Source organism: Myotis nattereri (genome assembly GCF_964212035.1).
Source record: "Myotis nattereri genome assembly, chromosome: 3".
NCBI lineage: Eukaryota > Metazoa > Chordata > Mammalia > Chiroptera > Vespertilionidae > Myotis > Myotis nattereri.
Window position 1 is genome coordinate 146509781 of NC_138077.1, and position 24878 is coordinate 146534658.

General features: G+C 43.6%; 1 protein-coding gene across 1 annotated transcript in view; it reads left to right on the forward strand.

The window, feature by feature from the left end:
- The window catches only part of TGFBR3 (transforming growth factor beta receptor 3), a 195517-nt gene that overhangs the window by 147487 nt on the left and 23152 nt on the right, over positions 1–24878 (forward strand). The window contains exons 5-12 of the mRNA XM_081087765.1: positions 834–1017; positions 5433–5601; positions 7608–7755; positions 12684–12873; positions 16839–17164; positions 17562–17714; positions 20180–20320; positions 20503–20661. Of these exons, the coding sequence (XP_080943891.1) occupies positions 834–1017; positions 5433–5601; positions 7608–7755; positions 12684–12873; positions 16839–17164; positions 17562–17714; positions 20180–20320; positions 20503–20661 (1470 nt within the window). The remainder of the gene's footprint in view (positions 1–833; positions 1018–5432; positions 5602–7607; positions 7756–12683; positions 12874–16838; positions 17165–17561; positions 17715–20179; positions 20321–20502; positions 20662–24878) is intronic.

Consider the following 24878-nt stretch of genomic DNA (forward strand, 5'->3'; position numbering starts at 1 on the left):
TTGGTTGCGGGCACATCCCCAGTAGCGGGTGTGCGGGAGGCAGCTGATCGATGTTTCTCTCTCATTGATGTTTCTAACTCTCTATTCTCTCTCCCTTCTTCTCTGTAGAAAATCAATAAAATATATTTTTTTTAAAAAGTGTGGGACTTGCATAAATCATCACCGAAGTTTTATTAGGCTGAGTCTAACAGCCTCTTGACTTCATTATCTGTGGGAATGGGAGGGTGTCTTAAAAAATAAACTGAGTGCACATTCATCTCACTGCCAGGAAGTAGTGTAAGGGGGTAGAAGACGGGCACTCTCTGGCCATTCTTGGTATCTCTGTGCTCAGGAGAGCATCATCCAGAGGGGCTCTTGCTGTGTCCCTGTGGTGGTGATACTGCAGCAGGGGAAGACTTGGCAGTCTAGTTCCCCTGCCAGCAGGACTGGGGGATTGCTTGCCCTGATCCTGAAGCCCATTCATTCCAAGTCCATGACGACACTCACCAAGACTTGACTTGAAACACTTTGAAAGATGGGTCTTCAATTTAGATATCTGGAAAACAGCCATGATAATTCATGTGATACAGACTGCAGCAACTCTGCAATCTGTCCCCACCAAGTTCTTTAAAAATGTAAGGGACATCCTGTGTCCTCAGTAGCTTTTCATTAGCGGGGAGAAGTGGGCTTGAGGTCATTCTATAGTCGGCTGCTGAAAAGAGATGCCCTGCCTGTGGGACGAGGGAAGAGAGTGGATTGACAGGCGCCCATCAGTTGTCTGGTAAGTGCTCTGTAATTATGACTCAGCTCCAGGTGACCGCACCGCGTTCAGTGTGCAATTCTCTTTCCTCTAGGTGTCTGAGGGTTCTGCGGTCCAGTTCTCATCCAGAAACTTCTCATTGTCAGCAAAAACGGAAGAAAGGAGCTTCCCACATGGAAATGAACATCTGTTAAACTGGGCCCGAAAGGAGTATGGAGCAGTCACTTCGTTCACCGAACTCAAGATAGCACGAAACATTTATATTAAAGTGGGGGAAGGTAAATTTTATGTGATTTCAGTTAATGGCTGATTTACGGCCGTCCGTTGTTTTCTTTCCTGAGACCAGGTGGTTCGGGTAAGGAATCATGTAATTACAGAGTGTCGGAGCTGGCAGGGACCTGAGGGATCCCTGGGGCCCGTTCCCCCCACGTTCCCCCCACGTTCCCCTCCTTCCCGTTTTCCTTCTGAGCTAACATGGCCAAGTGAGAAATGGCGGAGTAGCCTGGTTGGGAGAGGAGTGGGGTGGGGGAAGAGGGGGTTGGGTTGTGGTGTAGGATTTAGAAGACAGCCATACACAGAAGTTAGAAAAGTGAGTGGCGGGCGAGAAGGCGAGAGTGTGGGGAAGGAGGTGATCACTGCGGGTATGAAGGAGTTGCTGGCAGAATGGGTCAGCAGTTAGGGCTTCCTCTTACCTATTATTTTGCAAACATTTGAAGCTGATGTCAGTTGATGATTTTGAGATGTCAGTTAAATTTTGGACAACAGCAGAGGAAAAGTGCTTGCATATATTTTTAATACTAAGGCCTGGTGCAAGGGTAAATTATTAGAGAAAGTAACTAACTGTATAGCCTTGATAGAAGATCGCCCATTTTAATTTCCTTGCCGTGCAGAGGGATATAAATATTCTGTGACTCAATTTTGGAAGCCTATTATTTTTAATAACTTTTTTCGTTATTATTTCTGGTGGAATATGTTTGGAACCCCCATAAATTACTAGAAATAATGACTCTTGTGAAAGGGCCCTTGTTATAGTCAGGTGACTGTGTGAAAACTGCACTTCAGGTCCTCAGCGTCCATCTGCTTCCTGGTGCATTTACAGTGGCTACCACCCCCGCTGCACGCAGCATGGCAGCTCCAGGGGTTACTGCGTGCCTGTGCCCAGCCCTCTTTGGATCTGGGCTGTTTGACAGACGCAGGAAAGGTGGGCACTGACATTGGAGTGTGTGCTGTGTGCAGAGGCCATAGCAGGTGCTTTCGAACGCACCCGCCCTGCCAACCCCGCCAGGAGTCCCTGGAGGCCATTATTTCCGTTCTTTTACAGAGGGGTCAGTGGAGGGTGAAGCTAACTTGCTCAAATCCACATGACTAGCACGTGGCAAAGCCAGAACTCAAACCCAGGTTTCCTGACTCTTGAGTCCAGTGCGTGTTGCCTGATGGTGTGTGTGAAGTCTTAGCGGAACAAGCAGAACCTAAAAATGACAGTGGGCCACCTGGATGGAAAAGATTATTCAGCAGAGTAAAGAGAGGAGGAGTTTGAGATGAGATTCGGGTTTAAAAAGTTGAAGTTTGTTGCTAAACTGTCGTGCTAGTCAGGTAGCTCATAATAGAAGTCAGGTCCATTTGGAACAAGATAAAACATCTCTTTTCACAATGGCTCTAAGCCCTGGCCAATGGTCTGCATTTCTGAAACAGTTCTAGCAGCGAGAAAGAATGTTGATGACCCCCGTTGGAATTTGTTAGAATAAGAAAATGTGTTACGGTAACATTTAGGATGCTGGGCTCTGTTCTCTTGACTGTGCGCAAGCCCCGGTGCCCAGCCATCCCCTGCTCTTCGGGTGAGGGACTCAGTGACTTCCCAAGGCCACACACTGGGTCGGGGAAGGACGTGGTGTCTAGTCCAGTAAAACCTGGTTTACTCCTTGGTCACACCGTTGGAGCCCCTGACACTTGACTGTAGGCACCAGTTGGGTCTGAGTCTTTGGCCCACACCATGGAGAGGAGCAGCTAAAGGGAATGAGAGTCCTGGGTTAGGGCTGTCAATGGACCACGAGGCCATGTTGTGTCTCCCCATGGGTTTGCGTCCACTGAGCAAGCCTCTTCAGCTAGCTTCCCAGAAACCGACCTTTCTCTACCCTACAACCCAGGGACCCCAGCCTCCTCTTGCTCTAGTCTAGCCTCAGTAGTTCTCCAAGTGTGGGCCCCACCCCTGCGGCCTCCCTGTCACTTGGGAACTTGTTAGAAATATCAGTTCCGGGGCCCACCCTGGGCCCCTGAATCGGAAACGCTGGGGGTGGGTCCGGTCACCCGTGTTTGAAGGGGCACTGGAGGTGATTCTGGGGCTCACAAATGTCTAAGAACGATGGCTCTAACCTGAGGAGAAGGACTGCAGAGTTCCGGTGCTTATCCCCGCCCGTCTCATTAATTGTGAAGCTTCAAGCAGCTCTCACATTTACCGCTGGAGCCTCAGTTTCTGCAGCAGGAAAATTTGGAGTTTGCACCACCTCCCAGGCTCAGAGAATATCATTCAAGGTCTCAAAGTCATTTGTCAGCCCTTTCCTGAAATACAAATAAGCATGTGACTGCCCCCTCCCCCACCCCAAACATGCCAGGTTTCTACCCGGGGATTCCCCTTTGTGGTTTCCTTTCTACTTGGCAGTTGATGTAAGTTTTGATGCCAGGCATGCAGAAGGTCATTTGGGGGGAAAATCACACACACACACAAGCACGCACGCACACATACGCACGCATACACAATAAGAAATGAGTAGCTTATTCAACTTAGTGGCAATGGCATCTGAGCCCTTACTAAGAGCAACTTTTAAACAATTCAACCTTTCCTGGTGGCTTAGGAGGGCCACAGTGCAGGTGAGTGCTTTGTGAATGTTTCAAATCTCACATCACCGTGTGGTAATTCAGGAAACCTATACCATGGACCTACCCTACCGGGTACCCCTGTGAACTGAATTTAGAGGCTGGAGTCCCAGGAGAGTTCTAGTCTCTGGCGTTCGAGAGTGGCCTGTCCTGGCCCATCCACACACACTCTGCTTCTTAATGAAGTTTCAGCCTTGCCGCCCCAGTATCATTTTCCGTCCTGTGATCTGGGGGAGGCATCCGCAGGGCCGCAGCTGCAGGGTGTGCATTCCTCATCTGCTCATCTGGCACACCCCTTGGCAGATGTGGCGGGAGGCTGCTCCAGCAGCCCAAGTTGGCGGAGCCCTGGCTCTTCTCTCTCTGAGGGGGTCATTAGGGAAGAATGCAGAGTGCAGAGCTAACGCTCTCTTGGAAGGAGCTGCAGGTGGGGAGCTCCAATGGTCCCCTCTGTTCTAGGGATGGCTCTGGGGGCGCCATGGTGCATGGAGCCCTGTTGCCACAGCGTGTGCTGTGCACTTCCGCACGAGGGAGGTAGCACACATTGGGCAGGGGTGAGGGAGGGAATGATCAACCCAAGCTTGGGGCCTCCTGGGCTGATTCCTCACTCCCCGGTGAGACGCGCACGTGAATTTGAACCCTGGCATCCTGTCCATTAAAGGAGAAGGGCAGAAGTGTGTTTCATTAAAGTGCCAGGGCTCTGATTAATTACCCCTTCTGAAAAGGGTTTGCTGCACCTAGAACTTCCTTGACGCTGGTCCCAGCTGTCACAATGCCAGCAGCTTCAAGTTCTGTTTAAACATTTAAACCACCGAATGGAAATCCCATCAACCACAGTGCTGTGCAAGCGCGTGTGCCCCTGAGGGAGTGTCTTCAGACCTGGGGCCTTGCATCACTTTCCCTGGTGGGGGTGACGAGCAGCCCTTGCACAGCGAGACGGTGCTTGTGAGAGCACCTTGTAAACTGTACAGCGCCATAGAAACAGTAGTCATCTGGGTCAAGATTGTGGGACAGGATGAGAGTCTGCCCTCATTGCGTTCTGCAAGCTGCTGCCTTCAGTCCTGAGAGTATAAAGTGCTGCGAGGAATAAATAGGAGGGAATGATGTGTTGTGCGTGGTGGGCCAGAGGTTACCTAGGTAGCTGGTTCTCCTATTAATTGAGGTAACCAATATCCAAGGAGGAACATACCGGGGGTAGGATAGCTCGTTGGATGCAGTGTGGGGTGTGCTGACTGAAATCTTCAGTGGGTTTTTAGGCGGGAGGTGCTGGGTAGATAGATGACAGTACAGGTCTGCAGCTCAGAAAAGGCCCCGTGATCTGGGAACACGTGGAGCTATGGCAGTGATTGAGGTCATGGAGGAAGAATCTGAGACAGAAAGATGGACGAAGGAAATGAGGTTCGTAACCTTGGTGTTCTGTCAGGATCAACTGTGCAGCTTTTCACAAAGAAAGCTCCTAGGCTCCCCTGGGGCTTCTGGATCAGACTCCCTGGGGTGGTGGGTTCTGATGTGCACCTAGGACTGAGGACCACCAATGTGTAAAGGATGAGCGGAGGCGGAGGAGCCGGTGAAAGAGCCTGAGAGATACGTGAGGAAATGGACGAGGACCAAGCAGTATCCCAGCGAACAGGAAAGGAGGGGATTTTAGACCAAAAGAGGCCGAGAGAGTCGGATCAGTAGGAGGTCACTGGTGACCAGAGGGGAGGCATCTCAGACCCCCTCCTCTGCACTCATGGTCCTTGGTGCCCTGCCCTTCTTTCTTTTGAATCTGGTTACCATGGAGATCGGTGGTTCCACAGGTTGTTCTGTGCTTCTCTCCTTTCAGATCAAGTGTTCCCCCCTGTGTGCAACATAGGGAAGAATTTCCTCTCGCTCAATTACCTGGCTGAGTACCTTCAGCCCAAAGCAGCTGAAGGGTGTGTGATATCCAGGCAGCCCCGGGACAAGGAAGTGCATATCATTGAGTTAATCACCCCCAACTCTAACCCCTACAGGTGAGTGAGTGTGTGTTCTGAACGGAGACGGAGACGAGATGAAAATAAATACCTTTCTTGACTGGAGGCAGGGAGAGGGGAGGCCCTTCCTGTGTGGGAGGGCGGGAGCCGCGTGCTTGGGGTGAGATTCACAGAAGCCTTAAGAAGGGAGGAAAGGCACCAGCAGTCCGTCTTATTTTCTGCCTCTGTCTCTAGGTCCTCTCCATTGCAGTTGAGTTCCTGAAGCCTATTCCAAACTTCTTGGTACCAATTAATAGGACACAGTCATTTAAAAAATAATAATTTTTAAAAATTTATTGGTTTTATTTTTTTAATAAATCTTTGTTGCTGAAAGTATTACATATGTTCCCCCCCGCCCCCCATTGCCCTCTCCCACCCACCTCCCCCTGAGGACACAGTCATTCTTGATCTATCATTATCTCCTAGGACAGTGGTTCTCAACCTTCTGGCCCTTTAAATACAGTTCCTCATGTTGTGACCCAACCATAAAATTATGTTCGTTGCTACTTCATAACTGTAATGTTGCTACTGTTATGAATTGTAATGTAAATATCTGATATGCAGGATGGTCTTAGGCGACCCCTGTGAAAGGGTCGTTCGACCGCCAAAGCGGTTGAGAACCGCTGTCCTAGGAGGTTATCCTTGGTAAGAAAATTACACAATGTGTCTTATCACCATAATTATTACTTGAATAATCGTCTGTGTTTATAGATTCCTGTTCCTAGTGTCATCAAAGCACCTTTGCACTCAGAACTGCTTACTTCCAGGCTGTGTGCATGAGTGTTGGGGGGGGCCCTGCATAGTGACATGCCAAACAGCTGTTAGATGTAACCTACCTCTCCCTGTGGCTCTTCTTCCCCTCCTCCTCAACTTCCTGAGTCAGGCCTGGAAATTTAACCCTCCCTATCAAGAATGAACAGGGAATTTTAAAAAAAGAAATAAAAAGGGGGAAAAGTTAGCTCTTCTTCCACTTTAGCCTGCATTTCATGTGGACTAATGACTTAAAAATGTCAATTTATATTGTAGAGGGATGTTGAAGTTAAAATTCTAATCAAATTTTGATTTTTAAAAAATGAATCAACTATAGTTGAGTTTTGGTAAGATTCCATTCTGTCCCACATGGAGAATTTTGTGAAAAATTAAAAGGGAATGAGAATAGAAGCAGTATGGCAAACAATGCTGCAATATTAAGCCTAAGGCTTCATTCGTATCATTCATTTTATTCTTTACAAGTGTGTAAAACCACAGTGTAAAGACTTTCCTTTAAATTCGGAATGACAGAGATGTTATTGTTTGGTAAAAATTATCTTTTATACTGAAGTCTTCAAAGTTTGGGTTGTGTTCATCAATTTTCCAGTAATCACTTGGTTGGCCATCTGTTTTCTTTATTTTAATAACTGTATATCCAGAAGTTTGGGAAAGTAAGTGCAGATAGGATTCGGTAGCAAATGTTAATGGCTTAAGCAAACCTTATTATATAAGTCAAGAAATTCTTCAGACTTTTGCCTCTTATTCTGAAGTTACCTATTTTTATTACTGCCATTCCTCCCGCCTCTCTCTGCTATCTCCCACTCATCAAACTGCTGCCCACTTTTGGTCTTGAAGGATTTTGAACATATAGCATTATGGAAAGTTACACACGGAAGCACTAAAGGTGTTGAAGGTTGCAAAAGCAATAATTTTGCTTCAAAAGCAAACTCTTCTGATTTGGTCAAGTCCATTTCAAGCAGTGGCTGCATTAACCACCTTTTTTTTTTTTTTTTCCACTCAAAGAGGAGAAAAATACGAGTGGCTAATTATCAGCGGCATATTTTCCTATTGTTATGTAAGGCTGTTTTGTTGTGTGTGCACTAACAATCTGTTTTGCACATGTCATTTGCCTGGGATCGGCTCCAGCTTTTTAATCAACTGGCCAGACACTGGAAACATGAAGACTTGGGAGAAGGAAGATAGTTGCAACTTTCTGGCATTTGGGTCCTAACTCTGCCTTTGTTTTCCACTCCCAGTGCTTTCCAGGTGGATATCATAATTGACATAAGACCTTCTCGAAAGGATCCTGAGGTGGTCAAAAATCTCGTCTTGATCTTAAAGTGCAAGAAGTCTGTCAACTGGGTGATCAAATCTTTCGATGTTAAGGGAAGCCTGAAAGTTGTTGTAAGTTGGTTGAGCATTTCTTCGTTTTGATGACTGGCAGTCATTTCAGCCATGTTTATATGTGGTATTATTGTCAAGTTTCTGCCTCCTTGGACTCTCTCTCAGCTCTCTCAGCAATTTTCCACTTTGTAAAATAGCCTGCTCCTTGGCTCCTCCTGATGAGGATGCATAGAGTGATGGTTAAAATGATGGCTCCTGGGGTCAGATTTGAGTGCAGACTCGGCCATTTGCAAACTGTGGCCTTGGGCCAGTCCTGTAACCTCTCTGGACCTCGCTTGTCCCATGTGACATGCCTGAAATATATTGGTGCGTTTCCCAGCAGGGGAAGTATAAGATAATGAATACAATGCAGCCATCATGATTGAGTCCTGGAAGACTCAGAACTCGACTTTTGAGTTAAACACGTGATATTGGCATGTCTTTTCTCAGGGCGAAACACCGATCATAGATTCACAATAATGGAAACGTGAGTGGGATGACACTAGAGAAACCCCGCCCCCAACCTGTTCCCTAAGCATTATGTTTCATGAAGGAAATATGCCGAAGGGGTTTAGCTGGTTGACCTGATAGGCAAACAGCAACTAGTTCTTGAAAAGTTGAATGTTGAAATTTGGTAAAATGAAACTTTTTCAAATATGTTTAGGGAAATGACTATTTGACAGAATATTGGAGCAAATCATAACGAAAGTCGAAGAAAAATCCCCCTTCTGATTTTAAAGAAGATAATAATAACCTGTTTAGCATCTCTTTTGCAGGCTCACATTTTTGTGCACTTTTTTAAAAATTGTGGCCAGTTCGTCTTTCTGCATCTGCATTGAATCCATTGGAGGGGGAGTTATGTTTTCAGTGTTTCGGGAGAGGAAAGCCTTTGGTTTGGGTATTATTTCTTCATGGCACCTTCGTGTGATACAGCAGAGAGCAAAACCAGTGGTCCCCTAGGCAACGTCATGTACAGGCGCTCACCAGAGGCAGCAGGCAAAGCCACGGACACACACATCTTAATTTAAAGTAATCGTTTCTGGTTCCTGTGGTTTTTTTCTTTTAAACTTTGAAGGCATCCAAGCAAGCCATCCTGTGTAATGATGATACATTAATTTGGTGTTGAGCACAAGGCCCGCCAGTGATTTTGTGAAGTCAGAGCTGTGTTGGTTGCCTTCCCTGGCATGGCATGTGAGGGATGTTGGTGACCTGAGGTGTCTGCAACCTTTGCTGCCTGGCACACCAATCAAATGTTTTTAATTTCAGAATAACAACAACAGGAAAGGGAATCAAGCTTTGAAAGAAAAAACATACGGTACATTTTATTTCCCTGCTGGAGTTCTTGTGTAAATGTTCTCTCAGCCCTGACCCTTCAGTGCTCTGTCGCTCCCTGAGTGTGAGTGGCTGACCCGTGGCACTCCTGGGGTTCGCTCTGAATGCCTCCACTTCTACAAGTTGGAGATTGCTCATCTCAGTGTAAGATCTGTTTATATTTCTCTCCTTGGCCATGCTCCTGTTCCAGGCCAATTTTGGACAATGCATGACAGCATTGCTAAACAATTAGGTAATGTTTCATGATGTTCTTTTTTATTCCCCCAATCAGTTTCATGCTTTGTGATTTCCTAACTCCCTGTCTCAGATGTGAGTTCTGACTGTGCTGTGAGGGAAAATTACCTACTAATAAGAAGGCATATATTCGTGCTTAGAAAGAGGAACGTGGTTTATAGTGACCTCGTTTCTAGTATGTCCTTTAAAGACAGTATGGTAGAGTGGAAAGAGTCCTGGCTTTGTTGCCAGACAGGGCTGGATTCAAATCCCATCTCCAATGGTCAGTACTCCCAGTTGAGACTGAGTAAGCCAGTTGAATTCTATCTAGTCTGTTTCCTTAGCTGTGAAATGGATACGATGATAGTAGTCATCTTGAGAGTAATTGTGAGGTTTAACAGAGTTTGTTCATTCGTTAATTTATTCATTTAACAAGTATTTGCTAAGTGGGCACTGGGTATTTCATCTAATATACGTGGCACACTGCCTGCACCGGGTGAGTTCTCAGCCAGTCTTCTAAACTTCTGTGAGCCTCAGGTTCCCCTTCTCCAGCAGAGAGACAGCAATGCCTGTCTCCTTGTATTTTAGAGGACATTAAATGAGATAACCTAGGTAAAGCTCCTAGCACAGTACGTGTGCCTTACAAAGGGAGTTCATCTTTCTTCCATAAGCAACCCTTGAAAGTTTGTCTATAGGAGCAATTAACTTCTCTAAACAAAGTGTAAACAAAGAAAATTGTCTACTGAACGATTGTAAGGAACTTAATGGGGTAATTTAAAGAAGAGCATGGATGGCCTGTGTATGTGTGAAGGGTGGGGTGTGCACAGAATGAACCCTCCAAATGACACAATGGTCCAAAGAGATGCAAATGTTGTGCTGTGGGCAAGAATGGGGATTCCAGAAGTGTCTGCCTTGCTGTGCACGCTCTGGCTTTTCCATTAGGTTCTTATGGACTATGCATAATCACATTTCGGAAGAACCTCCAAAACAAAAGAATAGATGGAGGAAACGTGTTAGAAATTTATCGTTGTACTATTTCATGGCCTGAGGACTTTGAGGTTGGCAATAGCCAGTTGGTTCTTAGACATTGTTTCATCCCAGTGGGAACACGGACCACACTCTCCGCCCAGCCCTTCCCGCAGGCCCCTCCCCTACACCAACAGTTCCGATGCAAATGTGTGTTGGGTGGTCGGGGAGGAGATGGAGGCACTCAGAGTTTTCTAGCTCCTCATCCTTCGTGAAGCTGTGAGTGGGAAAGGTGGCAGTGGTATTTGGAGACCCCCCTTGAACACTCCCATTGGAGCAGCTACGCCGAGGCCTTGGGAAACCCTGGGGACTCCCAGAAATACAGGGTGAGAAATTCACTCATTGCTGGCAACCAACTTGCCTGCCATTGCTGCAAGCCTCGCGGCTTCACAAACGTGTAGATAGATTTGTAGCCTTGTAAATCCCAAGGCATAATCAATGTGAGCTGTACTGACAGCTCCCAGATTTCATGTGGAAAGGTGTAAACAAATCACTCCACATGGGTACAGCAAGGACAGGTGGCAGTTATGATGATAGTATTCTGGAAATACAGTATTTTCTCAGCTGTCCAACAACATGAAAGACGAGGGCAGATGAGGCCAAGCAGCCCCAGCCAATCAAAACGATCCGCTGCTTTGAAAGGCTGGGAAGAAGCTGTGCTTACGAGACTGCTGTTGACTAAATGAATAAAAAGTTGTAAGAACAGATTGGATCCTTCTTTACCTCGGTTTAGTTTTCTTTCTATTTTTAACCCTTCCTTCCCTCGGGGAGTTTTCTTTGAATCAGAATGAGAGTTAGACTATTCCAAACCTATGAAGCTGAGGTTTGGGGTTTTTTTGCAAATAGCCACAGAACTTGGTTGAAGCCGTCCGTCCCTTTGCGCATGACTGCCTGCCCAGTGTGCAGTTTTGTTTTTCTCAGATAAGCACCTTGGGTCATAGAAAACATACTGGGTGAGCGCCTTTAACCTCTGAATCAAAAATGTGTCCTCAGCCAATCTCCCACAGCCAAAGAGACCAAGAGAACGTAGAGCCTGTGAATCCTCTATGATTTTGCAGTGGGAAAGGATTAACATTTAGTCATGTTAGGGGCAAACAGAATGGGAAACAAATGGGGAATTTAGGGAAAATGCTGTATGTATGCAGGAGGAAAGCAGTGGGCATGGAAATTAAAGTGATTTTTATGCAGCATGGAAGTGCCATAATCTGCCGGCTGGCAGGGCTTTCAGCCTGTGGAGCAGTTGTTGACAATTCGGGCCTTCCCGCTGGGCTCCTCTGTGCCGCAGTCAGCTCCCTCACCATCTGACACGATCACTGCTACAGGAGTCAGAGGTGGTTGGAAAATTACCTCCCGTGTCCAGGTTCCTCAGAGTCCTCTTAGGTCCTTTCTTGGAAAGATTTCTATCATTCAGTTTTAACTTTGTAACTGATTACCAGTGAAAGCCAATTTTAAGACTGATTTGTTTTGCTGGATAAAATATTGACTTAGAGGCACAGTAACCTAAATTAACTAATATTTAGAGCATAAGATCTAAGCCTATTCAGTTAATGGAATTGGCAGATGAGTACAATTACGGGATTGCTAAATAGATCATAAATTGTAAATGAAATATAAACAGTGGTTTCACCATATGAATTTAATAGTTTACATAGATGAGATAGTCTCCTAGTTACTACTGAAGTAACTAGGTTGTGCTTTCTTTCATGTAAATCTAGGCTACAGGAAGTAGAAACAGACTTTTTTTATATAATATAACATGCACATCTGTATAAATAAAAATAAGGGAAAGTTCAGTATACATACGTATTTGGTGTGTGTGTGTTAATAGTTTAAACGTTAACTCTGCAATAACATACTAGATATACTTAGTATGTAGCTTAGCTCATTAGATTATTTTTATCAACATAAGCAACCCAAATGCTATGATCAAACAGCATGAATAGATTTCTCTTAATCTGTTGTTAAAGATTTTTGCATCAGCCCTTGCTGGGTGGCTTGATTAGTTGGAGCATCGTCTTGTACACCAAAAAGGTTGCAGGTTCGATTCCCAGTTAGGACACATACCTAGGTTGCGGGGATCAGGTTATGTGGGGTAGGCAACTGATCCTTGTTTCTCTCTCACATCAGTGTTTCTCTCTCTCTTTCCCACTTCCAGTCTCTCCAAAATCAATAAACATATTCTCTGGTGAGGATTTTATATATATATATATATTTTTTTTTCCCCCACATCAGTGTTCATATTCTTAGTCCAAGGAAAATAGGGATTAAAAGAATAATTTCTTCATATACAATATAGACTCTATTTGTTTTAGATATTTAATTATTCTTATCTAAAGCACTGTTTAGACTCATAAGTGAAATTTTGCTACTATCTTCAGGCTCCTAACAGTATTGGCTTTGGGAAAGAGAGTGAAAGATCCATGATAATGACCAAATCAATACGAGATGACATTCCTTCAACCCAAGAGAATCTAGTCAGGTGGGCTTTGGACAATGGCTACAGTCCATTGACATCATACACAGTGGCTCCTGTGGCTAACAGATTTCATCTTCGGCTTGAAAACAATGGTAAGTATGGTTTTTTTAAAAACTGTATTAAAAGTATCCCTCAAATGAAGCTTTCCAATGGGGAACTCTCATTTCAGCTTACATAGTCCTGCTTTTGTATTGCAAGTTTTAATAGTTTGTTTGACTACTTTTTACTATAAAGCTTATTAAAGTTATGTAGAATTGTAGATTATTTTGAGGAAACTATCTTTAATGAAGATTTGTTTTTAGTAGCATAGAGTTGATTGCATGTTGGAGAACTTTGTTATGTAGATCACCTTCACTGTGATTACATTAAGGCTATATTAGCCTGGCTTCCTCCCTCAGAGGCACCTAATAATCACTTGCAGCTGAGATGCAGGAAAGACGTGTTAGGTCAGGCCGAATCTTACATGGAAATAGGCATGAGGATTCATACATGTGCTTTCTCATTCTCACCCAGAGGGAATGTAGGAGCTATCACCCCAGATTGATGGAGCAGAAAGCAGATGCTTAACAAGTTCTTGAGGTTTTCCTTATAGCCAGAGGGACTCAGATACCAAGTTTTCTGAGCCCCAGACCTGTTCCTCACCCAAAGTACTGAGAGCAGTGCCAATAGAATGAAGGATAGGAGTGCAGGCTCAAGTCCCAGCTCTGCCTTTTAGTCACCGTTTGGGGAGGGAAGTTGCTTAACTTCTGAGCCTCGGGTTGTTCTTCCTCAGTAATACAGGGGAACAATAGGACCTACCTCCCAGGGTTGTTGTGAAGGTTTTTGTCAAAGTAAAAATTGTAAAGCCCTCCAAAGCTCTGACTTATTTAGCACCCATACAGCTATGCTATCTTTTTCAGAAAGATAGTATTGGAGGAGAGTTAATGTCCCTGATCATCTCCACTTCCAACTCCCACTGAGATGGCTTGACCTCAAGCATATATCTATTGGCTTTGCTTGTGGAGAATACTGGGGAGAGGTTTTTTTCCTCTGCATTGTTGACAATATGAAAAAACACTAAGAATCAATTCAATTGGGAATATGTTCGTCCCTTTGAAAGACTAAGTAGCTAAGCTGCTATTTTTTTAGAAAAAAAAATAACAACAAAACTAAACTAAGCAGCTTTTTCTTTTCGTCTTTAGGTCTAGGTTTTAAAGGCCATGGTGCCCAGATACCTGTTAGAATTGAGCAGTCAAGGAGTCTAACAAATCCTTAGAGAAGCTCTTCTAAACAATCTCTAGACTCAAGGGAAGCATTTCGATGGCATACGAATAGACTATATTGTCCCACATAACTTATTCAAATCATAGATTGTTGTAGCTTGTGGGGCGTTAGAAATCATCTAACCCCATGGCTCTCAACCTTGGCTATACATTGGAATCTCGTGGGGAGCTCTAAAACATATTACCGGTTAGCTACCACTCCAGAGGGTCTGATTTTTTTTTTTTTTTTTTTTTTGGTAACAAATGAAACTTCATTTTTTTTTTTTTTCTAAAGTTTCACATATGTCTCCTTTTTCCCCAATGGACCCCCCCGCCCTCAGCCATTCCCACCCTGGGCAAACCCCCACTGCCCCAGTGTCTGTGTCCATTGGTTATGCTAATGTGCATGCATACAAGTCCTTTGGTTGCTCTCTAACCTCCCCTTCCCCTACAATTTGTCTCTGGATCTATTCTTGTTCATCAAATTATGTTGATCATTATATCCCACATATGAGTGAAATCATGTGATACTTATCTTTCTCTGACTGGCTTATTTTGCTTAGCATAATGCTCTCAGGTTCCATCCATGCTGTTGCAAATGGTAAAAGTTCCTTCTTTTTTATAGCAGCGTAGTTGTCCATTGTGTAGATGTACCACAGATTTTTAATCCACTTATCTGCTGATGGACACTTAGGTTGTTTCCAAATGTAAGCTATTGTAAATTGTGCTGCTATGAACATAAGGGAGCATATATCCTTTCTGATTGGTGTTTCTGGTTTCTTGGGATATATTCCTAGAAGTGGGATCACTGGGTCAAATGGGAGTTCCATTTTTAACTTTTTGAGGACACTCCATACTGTCTTCCACAGTGGCTGCACCGGTCTGCATTCACAATAGCAGTGCACGAGGGTTCCTTTTTCTCCACATCCTCACCAGCACTTGTCATTTGTTGATTTGTTGATGATAGCCATTCTTACAGGTGTGAGATGTATCTCGCTGTTTTGATTTGCATCTCTCGGATGATTAGTGACTTTGAGCATGTTTTCATATGTCTCTTGGCCTTCTGTATGTCCTCTTTCGAGAGGTGTCTATTTAGATCCTTTGCCTATTTTTTTGATTGGATCGTTTATCTTCCTTTTGTTAAGTTGTATGAGTTCTCTGTAAATGTTGGAGATTAAACTCTTATCGGAAATATCATTGGCAAATATGTTTTCCCATGCAGTGGGCTTTCTTGTTGTTTTGTTGATGGTTTCTTTTGCTGTGCAGAGGCTTTTTTTTTTTTTTTAATGTAATCCCATTTGTTTATTTTCTCCTTCTCCATTGCCCTAGGACAGTGATGGCGAATCTTTTGAGCTCGGCATGTCAGCACTTTGAAAAACCCTAACTTAACTCTGGTGCCGTGTCACATATAGAAATTTTTTGATATTTGCAGCCATAGTAAAACAAAGATTTATATTTTTGATGTTTATTTTATATATTTAAATGCCATTTAACACAGAAAAATCAACCAAAAAAATGAGTTCATGTGTCATAGGTTTGCCATCACTGCCCTAGGAGCTGTGTCTGTAAAGATATTGCTATGACATATGTCTGCTATTTTGCTGCCTATGGAGTCTTGTAGGATTTTTATGGTTTCCTGTCTTACATTTAAGTCCTTTAGCCATTTTGAGGTTTTTTTGTGTATATGGTGTAAGTTGGTGATCTAGTTTCATTTTTTTGCATGTATCTGACCAAACTTCCCAGCACCTTTTATTGAAGAGACTGTCTTGACTCCATTATATGCTCTTGTCTCCTTTGTCAAATATTAATTGAGCATAATGGCTTGGGTTGATTTCTGGGTTCTCTGTTCTGTTCCATTGGTCTATATGTCTGTTCTTGTGCTAGTGCCAGGCAGTTTTGAGAACCGTGGCTTGGTAATATAGCTTGATATCTGGTATTGTGATCCCTCCAACTTTGTTCTTCTTTCTCAGGATTGCTGTGGCTATTCGGGGTCTTTTTTTATTCCAGATGAATTTTTGGAGAGTTTGTTCTAGATCTTTGAAATATGCCATTGGTATTTTAATGGGAATTGCATTGAATCTGTAGATTGCTTTGGGTAGTATGGACATTTTAATGATGTTGATTCTGCCAATCCATGAACATGGTGTGTTCTTCCATTTGTTTATGTCTTCCTCTATCTCTTTTTTCAATGTCCTGTAGTTTTCCGAGTACAAGTCTTTTATCTCCTTTGTTAAGTTTACTCCTAGGTATCTTAATTTTTTTGTGTGCAATGGTAAATGGGATTGTTTTTTTCGTTTCTCTTTCTGTGAGTTCATTATTGGTGTATAAAAAGGCCATAGATTTCTGAGTGTTAATTTTGTATCCTGATACATTGCTGAATTCATTTATTAGGTCTAGTAGTTTTTTTATGGAGTCTTTGGGGTTTTCCAGAGGGTCTGATTTTTCATTGGTCTGGGGTGCAGCCTGGGCAAAGGGATTTTTTTTTTAACATTTCCAAAGTGGTGCAACCAATTTTAGAACCCCTTGATCTCATTAATTATTAAATCTCTTAATTTTAAAACTTGGGGAACTGAGGCACAGAGAAATAAGCCACTGGCCCAAAGCCACTTAGTGAGTTAGAAAGAACCCTAGGACTAAAATTCAGGCTTCCAGACTACTCATCTCCTTCATACATTATTTGTTAAGTGTAATTTTACACACTCCATGCTGATTCTTCCTGTTGTTGCCTTTAATGATGATTGTGCCCTGGCATCAAACACTGATTGTGCCCTGGCATCAGACACTGATGATGTTTTGCTTTCTTCTGTCACCACCAGAGGAGATGAGAGATGAGGAGGTCCACACCATCCCTCCCGAGTTACGGATCCTGCTGGACCCTGGAAACCTGGACAACCCACCCATCCGGGGAGGGAGAGGCCAGAGTGGAGGTTTCCCCTTTCCTTTCCTGGACATCCCCAGGAAAGGCCAGAAGGAAGGGGGAGAAGATGGGCTCCCGCAGCCAAAGGACCCTGTCATCCCCGGCTTACGACTGTTTCCTGGTCCCAGAGAGCCTGAGGAGGTGCAGGGCAGCATGGATGTTGCCCTGTCAGTCAAATGTGACCATGAGAAGATGACCGTGGCTGTAGAAAAAGATTCTTTTCAGGTCAGTGCAGTTCCTTAAAGGAGGGAAGAGAAGGCCACTTCCCCCCGCATCTCGCCCCAGTACGTACGTGTCAGTTCTTTCTCTCCAGCTCTTTCACTTCGGGACTCCAGAGGCTCCGTACTGTTTTCTCAGTTGGACGGGCTCACTTCCCCTCGGCTGCTGCGATTCTCACCTGGTTTCTGTTGTTCTCAGCAAGGGGGGTTCCAGATCCTTGTGTGTCAATATTTTGCTATTGGGTTTCCAAGGCCAATAAACACAGTCCTGTTTGAGAGGCGGTTGGTAGGGGGCGGGGGACGCAGGCCTCCAGCAACCTTTACTTGGAAGACCAGGCAAACTGAACTGTGTGCTGCAGAGCTGCCTGTGGGCCCCCTTTATGTTTTGGTGGTTGTTGTTTCAGTCCAACAGCTACTCGGGGATGGAGCTCACCCTGTTGGATCCTACCTGCAAGGCCAAGATGAATGGCACCCACTTCATTTTGGAGTCTCCCCTGAACGGCTGCGGGACTCGGCACCGGCGGTCCGCCCCGGATGGCGTGGTTTACTTCAACTCCGTGAGTGTCCTCCAGGGCAAAGCCTGGCCCTGGGCCAGAGCTTGCAGGGTGTTGCCTTAAAACTAGTCTTAAAATTTCTGTGAAAATGAGGAGGGGCGTATACCCCAGGCCCGAACCAAGCCAAGTGTCAGTTCTCAACAGAATGAGATGTACTTCGACCCTGGACATTTTTGTTTCATTTGCTTTATTGGTGAATCTGTGGGAGTTGGGAGGCCCTGTTTGCTTGGTTGGAGCATCGGTGGTCCTCTCTTCCATATCCTGGTGAAAAGGGGTTCGCTGGCAAGGTAATTATGACCCGTCTCTCTGGCTAAGCTGCAGGGTCAAAGGCCTGGTCCTTAGGATGAAATCCAAGCCCTTGGGCTATGAGTGAGCACATCTACACACGGAGCCAACCAGCCCCGTCCTCTCTGGCCTCACTTGAGTCCTGCCCAGAGTTCTCCGTCCCCCATAAACAAAAGAGCCAAAAGAGAGAAATCCAGAACAGGCTATTAAGAAATTATTACTTAGTCTCTCTCTCCGCCTCTAAGAAAGACCTAGATGGAAGAAAATCTCATTTCTGAAGTTTCCCGGAGGGAGGTTTTCCAGATCCCCCAGTGATAATCCATTGCAAGCCTTTCTGAAATTGCTCTCGTCAGTGCATCTAAAGCCTTTCAGATTAAACCTATTCTTGCAGAGATGACCCTAGGCAGTAAATATTAAAAGACGGTGACACATGATGTCTCAAAAGAACTTTACTTTTGATGGTAAAATAAGGCTCAAAGATCCCTATGTCCAGCTTTGACACGGTGTGTGTGTTCTTAGCGCCTGTTCCAGCTTTGGCTTGGGACGGGGAGGGAGAGGCTGCTCATTCCCCTTCATTCCACTGCTGATGGATAGACACGCTTGACCCATCTAGAGAACAGACTGGCGATCAGGTACTCCAGTCACTGTGGCTCATGTGGGCACCGACTCTCCTTGTGAGCCCCAGTTTATCAAGCCTCAGACAAGCTTAGAATGTTTGAGCGGGACAGAACCCTAAGATGCCATCATTCAACTTCCTCATTTCACAGGTGGGAAATTGAACTCCAGGGAGTTAAGAGACTTGCTTAGGTTCTCAAACCTAGTTAACAACAGAGCCAGGACTGAATCTAGCTTTCCGACCTCTCGTGCACTCATCTTTCCTCAACACCGGCTAGCCCTGCTGATCTCCCTTTGTTATTGGAATAATTTATGAACCTTTGACCTCTGTGATGAACACCCTCCTGCCAATTCCAACACTAATTTTTGTTGCATTGATCTATTTTTTTTCCAGATATAATGAATGGCACATTACTGATATACTGTACTTAATTTTGGAATTTAAAACTTGTGTGTAAATTAACAACAATAAGAAGCTATGATAATCTGTCTGTTAAATAAAAACTTAAAAAAGGGTCATTTGCCTCAGAAGAGAAAGGTGTATCATGAGCCCTTGAAAACCATTTCTTCTTATATGTATGTAGTGTGGTGGTGATTTTGATGATGAGATGGTGATTCTAGGGTAAGCGGTATCCTAGGTGCTTGCTTTAATTGCATCAGTACTTTCTTTTGAGGACCTGGTGAAGAACAGAGAGGTGGTTTTCCTACATTCTCTTGCTGTTCTATTGCCTTCAGTGAATATTTTAGCTATTTGTTCCAATTATGATTGTAGTAGTCAAACTTACTATATATTTTTGTTTTGGAACATATTCATAATCTAAGCATGTAAAGCAAAAAATAAAATAAGTAAAACAAAAGGACAGCATGACTGTCCTACATATGCAGAGAAACTATTTATGGAGTCATGGTCCTTAGGTGAATTTTTTCATCTTACCCACAGCTAACCTAGGAATAATCATTTCAGTCAATGCCATGGAATAAAACATAATGTACTTTTGTGCATCTCTACACCATAGAGAAATATATTAGGAAGAAAGTGGTGGTGGTGGTCAGGGGAGGGGGGGGGGATAGAGGAGTACGAGAGAAAAAATGAGGAGAGAATAGCTCAGTAGTAAACATTAAGTCATTTGCTTCTAACTCAAACCAAACTTTTTACAAATCCTGATTGATACAAATAACAAGAACTCCCTGCATTAGCCAGCTCTTACTATTTCTTAGAATTTTTAATATGAAGAGAATTTTTAATATGAAGAGAAGCCCCCCTATCCTACTAGATAGGCAGGTCTATTGATAACCCCATTCAACCCTACTTCAGTGTCTAGTGTTTTCTCACTGTTTGAAATTATTTGTATTTTCTTTACAAAGGAAGATACATATTTTGAACACGAATTGGGTTTCTCTTTATTTTTTGTCTCTTTGAAGAAGAAATCCTAAGCCCACTTGGAGGTGTGTGTGTGTGTGTGTGTGTGTGTGTGTGTGTGTGTGTGGTTTTCACGCATGCACGTGAAAACCAAGTGTATGTGATTTGGTGTTTTTATGACGTTCTCTGTGGCATCTTTGCCTTTTAGATTGTGATACAGGTTCCGTCCCCTGGGGGTAGTAGTGGTTGGCCAGATGGTTATGAAGATTTGGAGTCTGGTGATAATGGATTTCCAGCAGATATGGATGAAGGAGATTCTTCCCACTTCAGCCGACCTGAAATTGTGGTGGTATGTGTTTGTATTAGGTAGTATGTGGAAGATGCTGTCTTTAGGAACTCTTGGGGTGGGGGGGGGGGGTGCGGGGCGGGCGGGGGGAATTAGATGTTAAAGTCCAAAGCTCATAAAGCTACAGGGCATTTATCCTTTATCCTTCCTTTGACTGATTGTCCTCGGTCTTGTTTTTCCCCCAGTTTAACTGCAGCCTGCGGCACGTGGGGAATCCCAGGAGTTTCCAGGACCCGCCCAACAGAAACATCACCTTCAACATGGAGCTGTACAGCACTGACCTCTTTCTGGTGCCCTCACAGGGCGTCTTCTCGGTGGCGGAGAATGGACACATCTATGTTGAGGTGAGATTACATCATTAGCCTTGGCCTTCAGGTTAGTGCGCAGCTGTAGTAGCTCCCGGGGTGTGAGCTCAGTTGCTCTGCTCTTCCTTACAGCCCTTGACCAGCTCTGGGTGAAAATGCTTCCAGCTTGATTTCTGACCAAAGCAGAAAGTTTCAGGACTTGCTACATTATCCTAAATGGAGAGTGTTCTATAGATGAATGTTTTAAAAACGTTGTTTAAAGTGTGAATTCTAATAAAGCCTGTTCTTGCTTAGCATTTTTGGGACAGTAGCTCAGTAGTGGCAGTGTCAGAGTTAACCATGAAATGTTTCAAACCATCTCACGTATTATCTTTTAAACTGCACACAAGTTAGTGAAATGCTATGTGCTACTGTATCTCATGAAGATTGTCTTTTTTTCCTAGATCATTGTTTAGATGTATCTATACTTTTATTAAAACTATTTCCTATATACAATGATAATGATCATGCACAGCATAAGTCTGTGAGATGGCTACAAAAATATTAGGTAGTGGTAGTAATAATGAAATAGCAACAGCTAGCATTTACTGTGGATTTATTTTGTGCCAAACTCAGTTATAAATATTGTAATGATCTATTCTTCAAAGCAATCCTCTGAGACAGAACTATTAATATCCCCATTTTGTGGATGAGGACATCGAGGGAAAACTTATCTAAGGTCACACAGGTAGCACCTCTTAGAGTTCAGAGTCAGGACTCACCCCAGAGCCCACACTATTATCCACTGGATGCTACTATCATGTATTCTAAGTGCCATTTGAAAGGAGAGAAAATGTAACATATTAGCAATGCCTATATCCGACTCCTCAGATAGGATTCTAGAAAAGATAACTTTCCTTATGGCCCCAGGATGTCTGCTGGTCTTACAGAGGAGCCACCCTCTGATGAGCTAGTTCTGGTGCTAAGCTGCAAGCCAGTGCTCTGCTTCATGGTGGGGGGAGTGAGAAGCATAACGGTCAAATGGGATACTTCTATATATTACAGTAACTGCAGTGCACATAATTTCTATTTTAGAAAGACAAATAACTCTTGTATTTGTACTGATTCTGGGACGGAGCCTGCTAACTCTAGACATTTTCCTGGATCTCTTCTCTTTTTTAATTCCCTGTTTTAAGAGGTATTCTCTTTCTTTGGGTACACCTTCTCTCTCCACTGGGGAAAATATACTGCTTTCTACATGCTGTTCCTAATCATAGATCTCTTCTAATCCAAGATTGCTGTTCCCGTCTTGCTTTTCTGGCTGTGCGGTCCATGTGTGCCGTCGGTCCGTGACTCCCTGTTGTGCTATAGATTTTAGAGGCTCTGCTTCACTGCAGTTTGTTTTCCAAATGTGCGCCTGGCTTTGCTAATTTATGGCTCAGCTGCTCTATGCTAATCTGTGGCCAATCTTCCTCGTGTATCCAACCCTGGGTGTTTGGTTTTTCTCCCTTTCCCTCCAGTGTGGGCCTACTTAAGGTATGGGTTTATTTGTTTTTTATTCATATTTTCCCACTTATATCTTGTCATATATCATCTATGTTTTTCACAATTAAGTTCTGTCAAAGACATTGTCAAGTGATGAAAAAGAAATGAACCAAATCTTTTGCTACCATTTTAAATATCAAGTACATTGAGGAGAATTTGGGCAGGGGGAAAACGCTATACGCTATTTTATTTTAAAGTTGTTTTAGACCACCTAACCATGAGAGAGGATCTGTAAACATTTTGCTAAACAGGGTAGCAGTTATGCATATTCTCTGTTTCCCAGTTTGGATTTCACTGCTAATAAGAAAGTTAAAAAAAAAAAATTTTTTCTCTAGAATTTTTTTTCTTAGGGTAAATAAAACTTAATCATAGTCTGGCCTAAAGAACTATTTCCAAGTTTTTTTCTCCTGGCCATCCTTATCATATCCCCTCTCAGAATCCTCTATTTATTCTAGATCATACTCCCTTCTTTTAATCCAAGAATTGATCAGTTTTTCCATCTGGGTTTTGGTCATCTTGAGTGATATTTGGTCACATAATGGCAACTTTTCTTTTGGCTCATTTGAGTTGGGGAATTTAAAAAATTGTAAATAACCCCCCACATATAAATCTTGAGCAATGCCACTAATAATAGCTGGTGTTCCTGGAGTAGCCCGAACCTGTGTTGTTTGCACGTCATTTTGACTTTACGCATCCTCACAATGACCGGACCTAGTAGGTAGTCGCCCTCAGGCTGTAGGGAAGGAAGCGGAGGCTCAGAGCTCACGTTCATGAGCAGCAGCGCACACGATTTCCTGGGGTTTGTCTCGCTCCAAAGCCCACAGCCCTCCCATACTCATTTCCCGTCCGTTTTAGAGTAAAAGACTTATTAATAACCTTTTTCCTCCAAAATGACTTTTTGGGATACCTTACACCAGCGGTTCTCAACCTGTGGGTCGAGACCCCTTTGGCGGTCTAACGACCCTTTCACAGGGGTCGCCTAAGACCATCCTGCATATCAGATATTTACATTACGATTCATAACAGTAGCAACACTACAGTTATGAAGTAGCGACGAAAATAATTTTATGGTTGGGTCACAACATGAGGAACTGCATTTAAAGGGCCAGAAGGTTGAGAACCACTGCCTTAGACATTCTGCCATTTCATATTTCTTTGAGATTAGAGAAAAGATTTACATTTCTTCTATCACACAGTTTTGCACTGTGGGTCCTAAATTCATGAAAAGGAGACTTTTTTAGTTTAAATGGGGTATGTGTAATTTGGTATCTTTTCAAGATAAAACATTTTTCAGGAATATTGCAAAAATAACAACATGACTATTTACAGACTATCAAACACTACTTGCTAGAAATATTTCCTACAAAGTGTTCTCCCAGGGCCACTTATTGGGCCTGGTTGAATTGACCCTGTAGCTACAGTGAAATAGGAAAGAGAAAATGGACTTGTGATCAGAATATTTGGGCTTAAACTTTGGTTATGCCCAGTATTTGCTAGATATGATCTTGACAAGCCATCTATTCGATATGCTCAGTTTTTCCTCTGTTTATAATGTGGAGAAGAACATGTTTATCTCATCAGATTGTTCTGAGGGATTAAGCTTTAAGGCACAACAGAGTGACATAATCGTAATCATCTCCATTGTTGAGTGTCTTGTAGTTAACCATGAAGGGATCTTGCAAAATAGCGCTGTGGACTGAGAGCCGCATGCAGTGTCAGGGACTTCCCCTGGGTTTCTCAGAGTGGAAAGTGTGTTTACATCTCCGTGCCTTTTGAAATGATTCTGGAGCTATTGGCCTATGGTTAAGACCTCACTTTATTTCTAAAGTGTTTAAGTTTATTTTGATTCTAAGTTTAGTCAAGGAATGAAGCATAGAGGGGAGAGGCAGCTCGCACGGCCATCCGTGTATCACCAAATGGAGAATCCAGTCTGGTGCAGGGATTTTAGCTGAGTTCAGGATAGTTGAGGTTTGAATTCTGTTTACACTGGGCCAAACATTACTTCCTGTTTCTAAAGAAAAGAACCTTAACAAGGTTTGGCCATAGCCCATAGAATGTTTTGAAAGAGGGAAGTGTAAATGAGTCGGAAACGTTTCCAGATTAGATTTCCCTTAAAACACCGTTGGGCTTAAAGAGTGAAGGGAGAGTACTTGGCAAGGCCTGGTTTGGACCTGTGAGCGGCTGGGACACTTTGCCAGGCCCGTGATCGCCACCAGCTTGCCCCCTAGCTGGCATCCAGCCACAGGGCCAGCTCTGCCTGCCCAGTGAAGCAGGACTCTAAATGAATCGGTAGCTTTCCCTGCCATGGTTTAGGCCCACTCTGACTTGTGCAGTTTAGAAGTCCAGTACTCCCTGCCTAGGTTAAGTAGATTCTGCCTCTCTATTTTTTGAGCAATTTTTAAAAAAGAGCTTGCCTTACAAATGCACTGTTATGACATCAGGAGCTTTGCCTGTTGGTGTTTTATTTATTTTGGAAAATCCACTTTGCTTTTATTTTTATCTCCCAGAGGACTTATGGGAGGTTGAAGAGACTTAGTCATTTTGTACTGGAATCTTCCAGGCTGGCGTTGGAACTAAATAATTCACTGTCACCATCCATATCGAGTTTCAATAGAAAATATCTCTTTCTTCAAAGAATGTATATGTTACTTTTATCTTTAGAAAGAAGACTATAGATGGATGTTATGGGAATAAAGAAATGTCTCTCATCAGAAGGACTGTGTTGGTGTGTT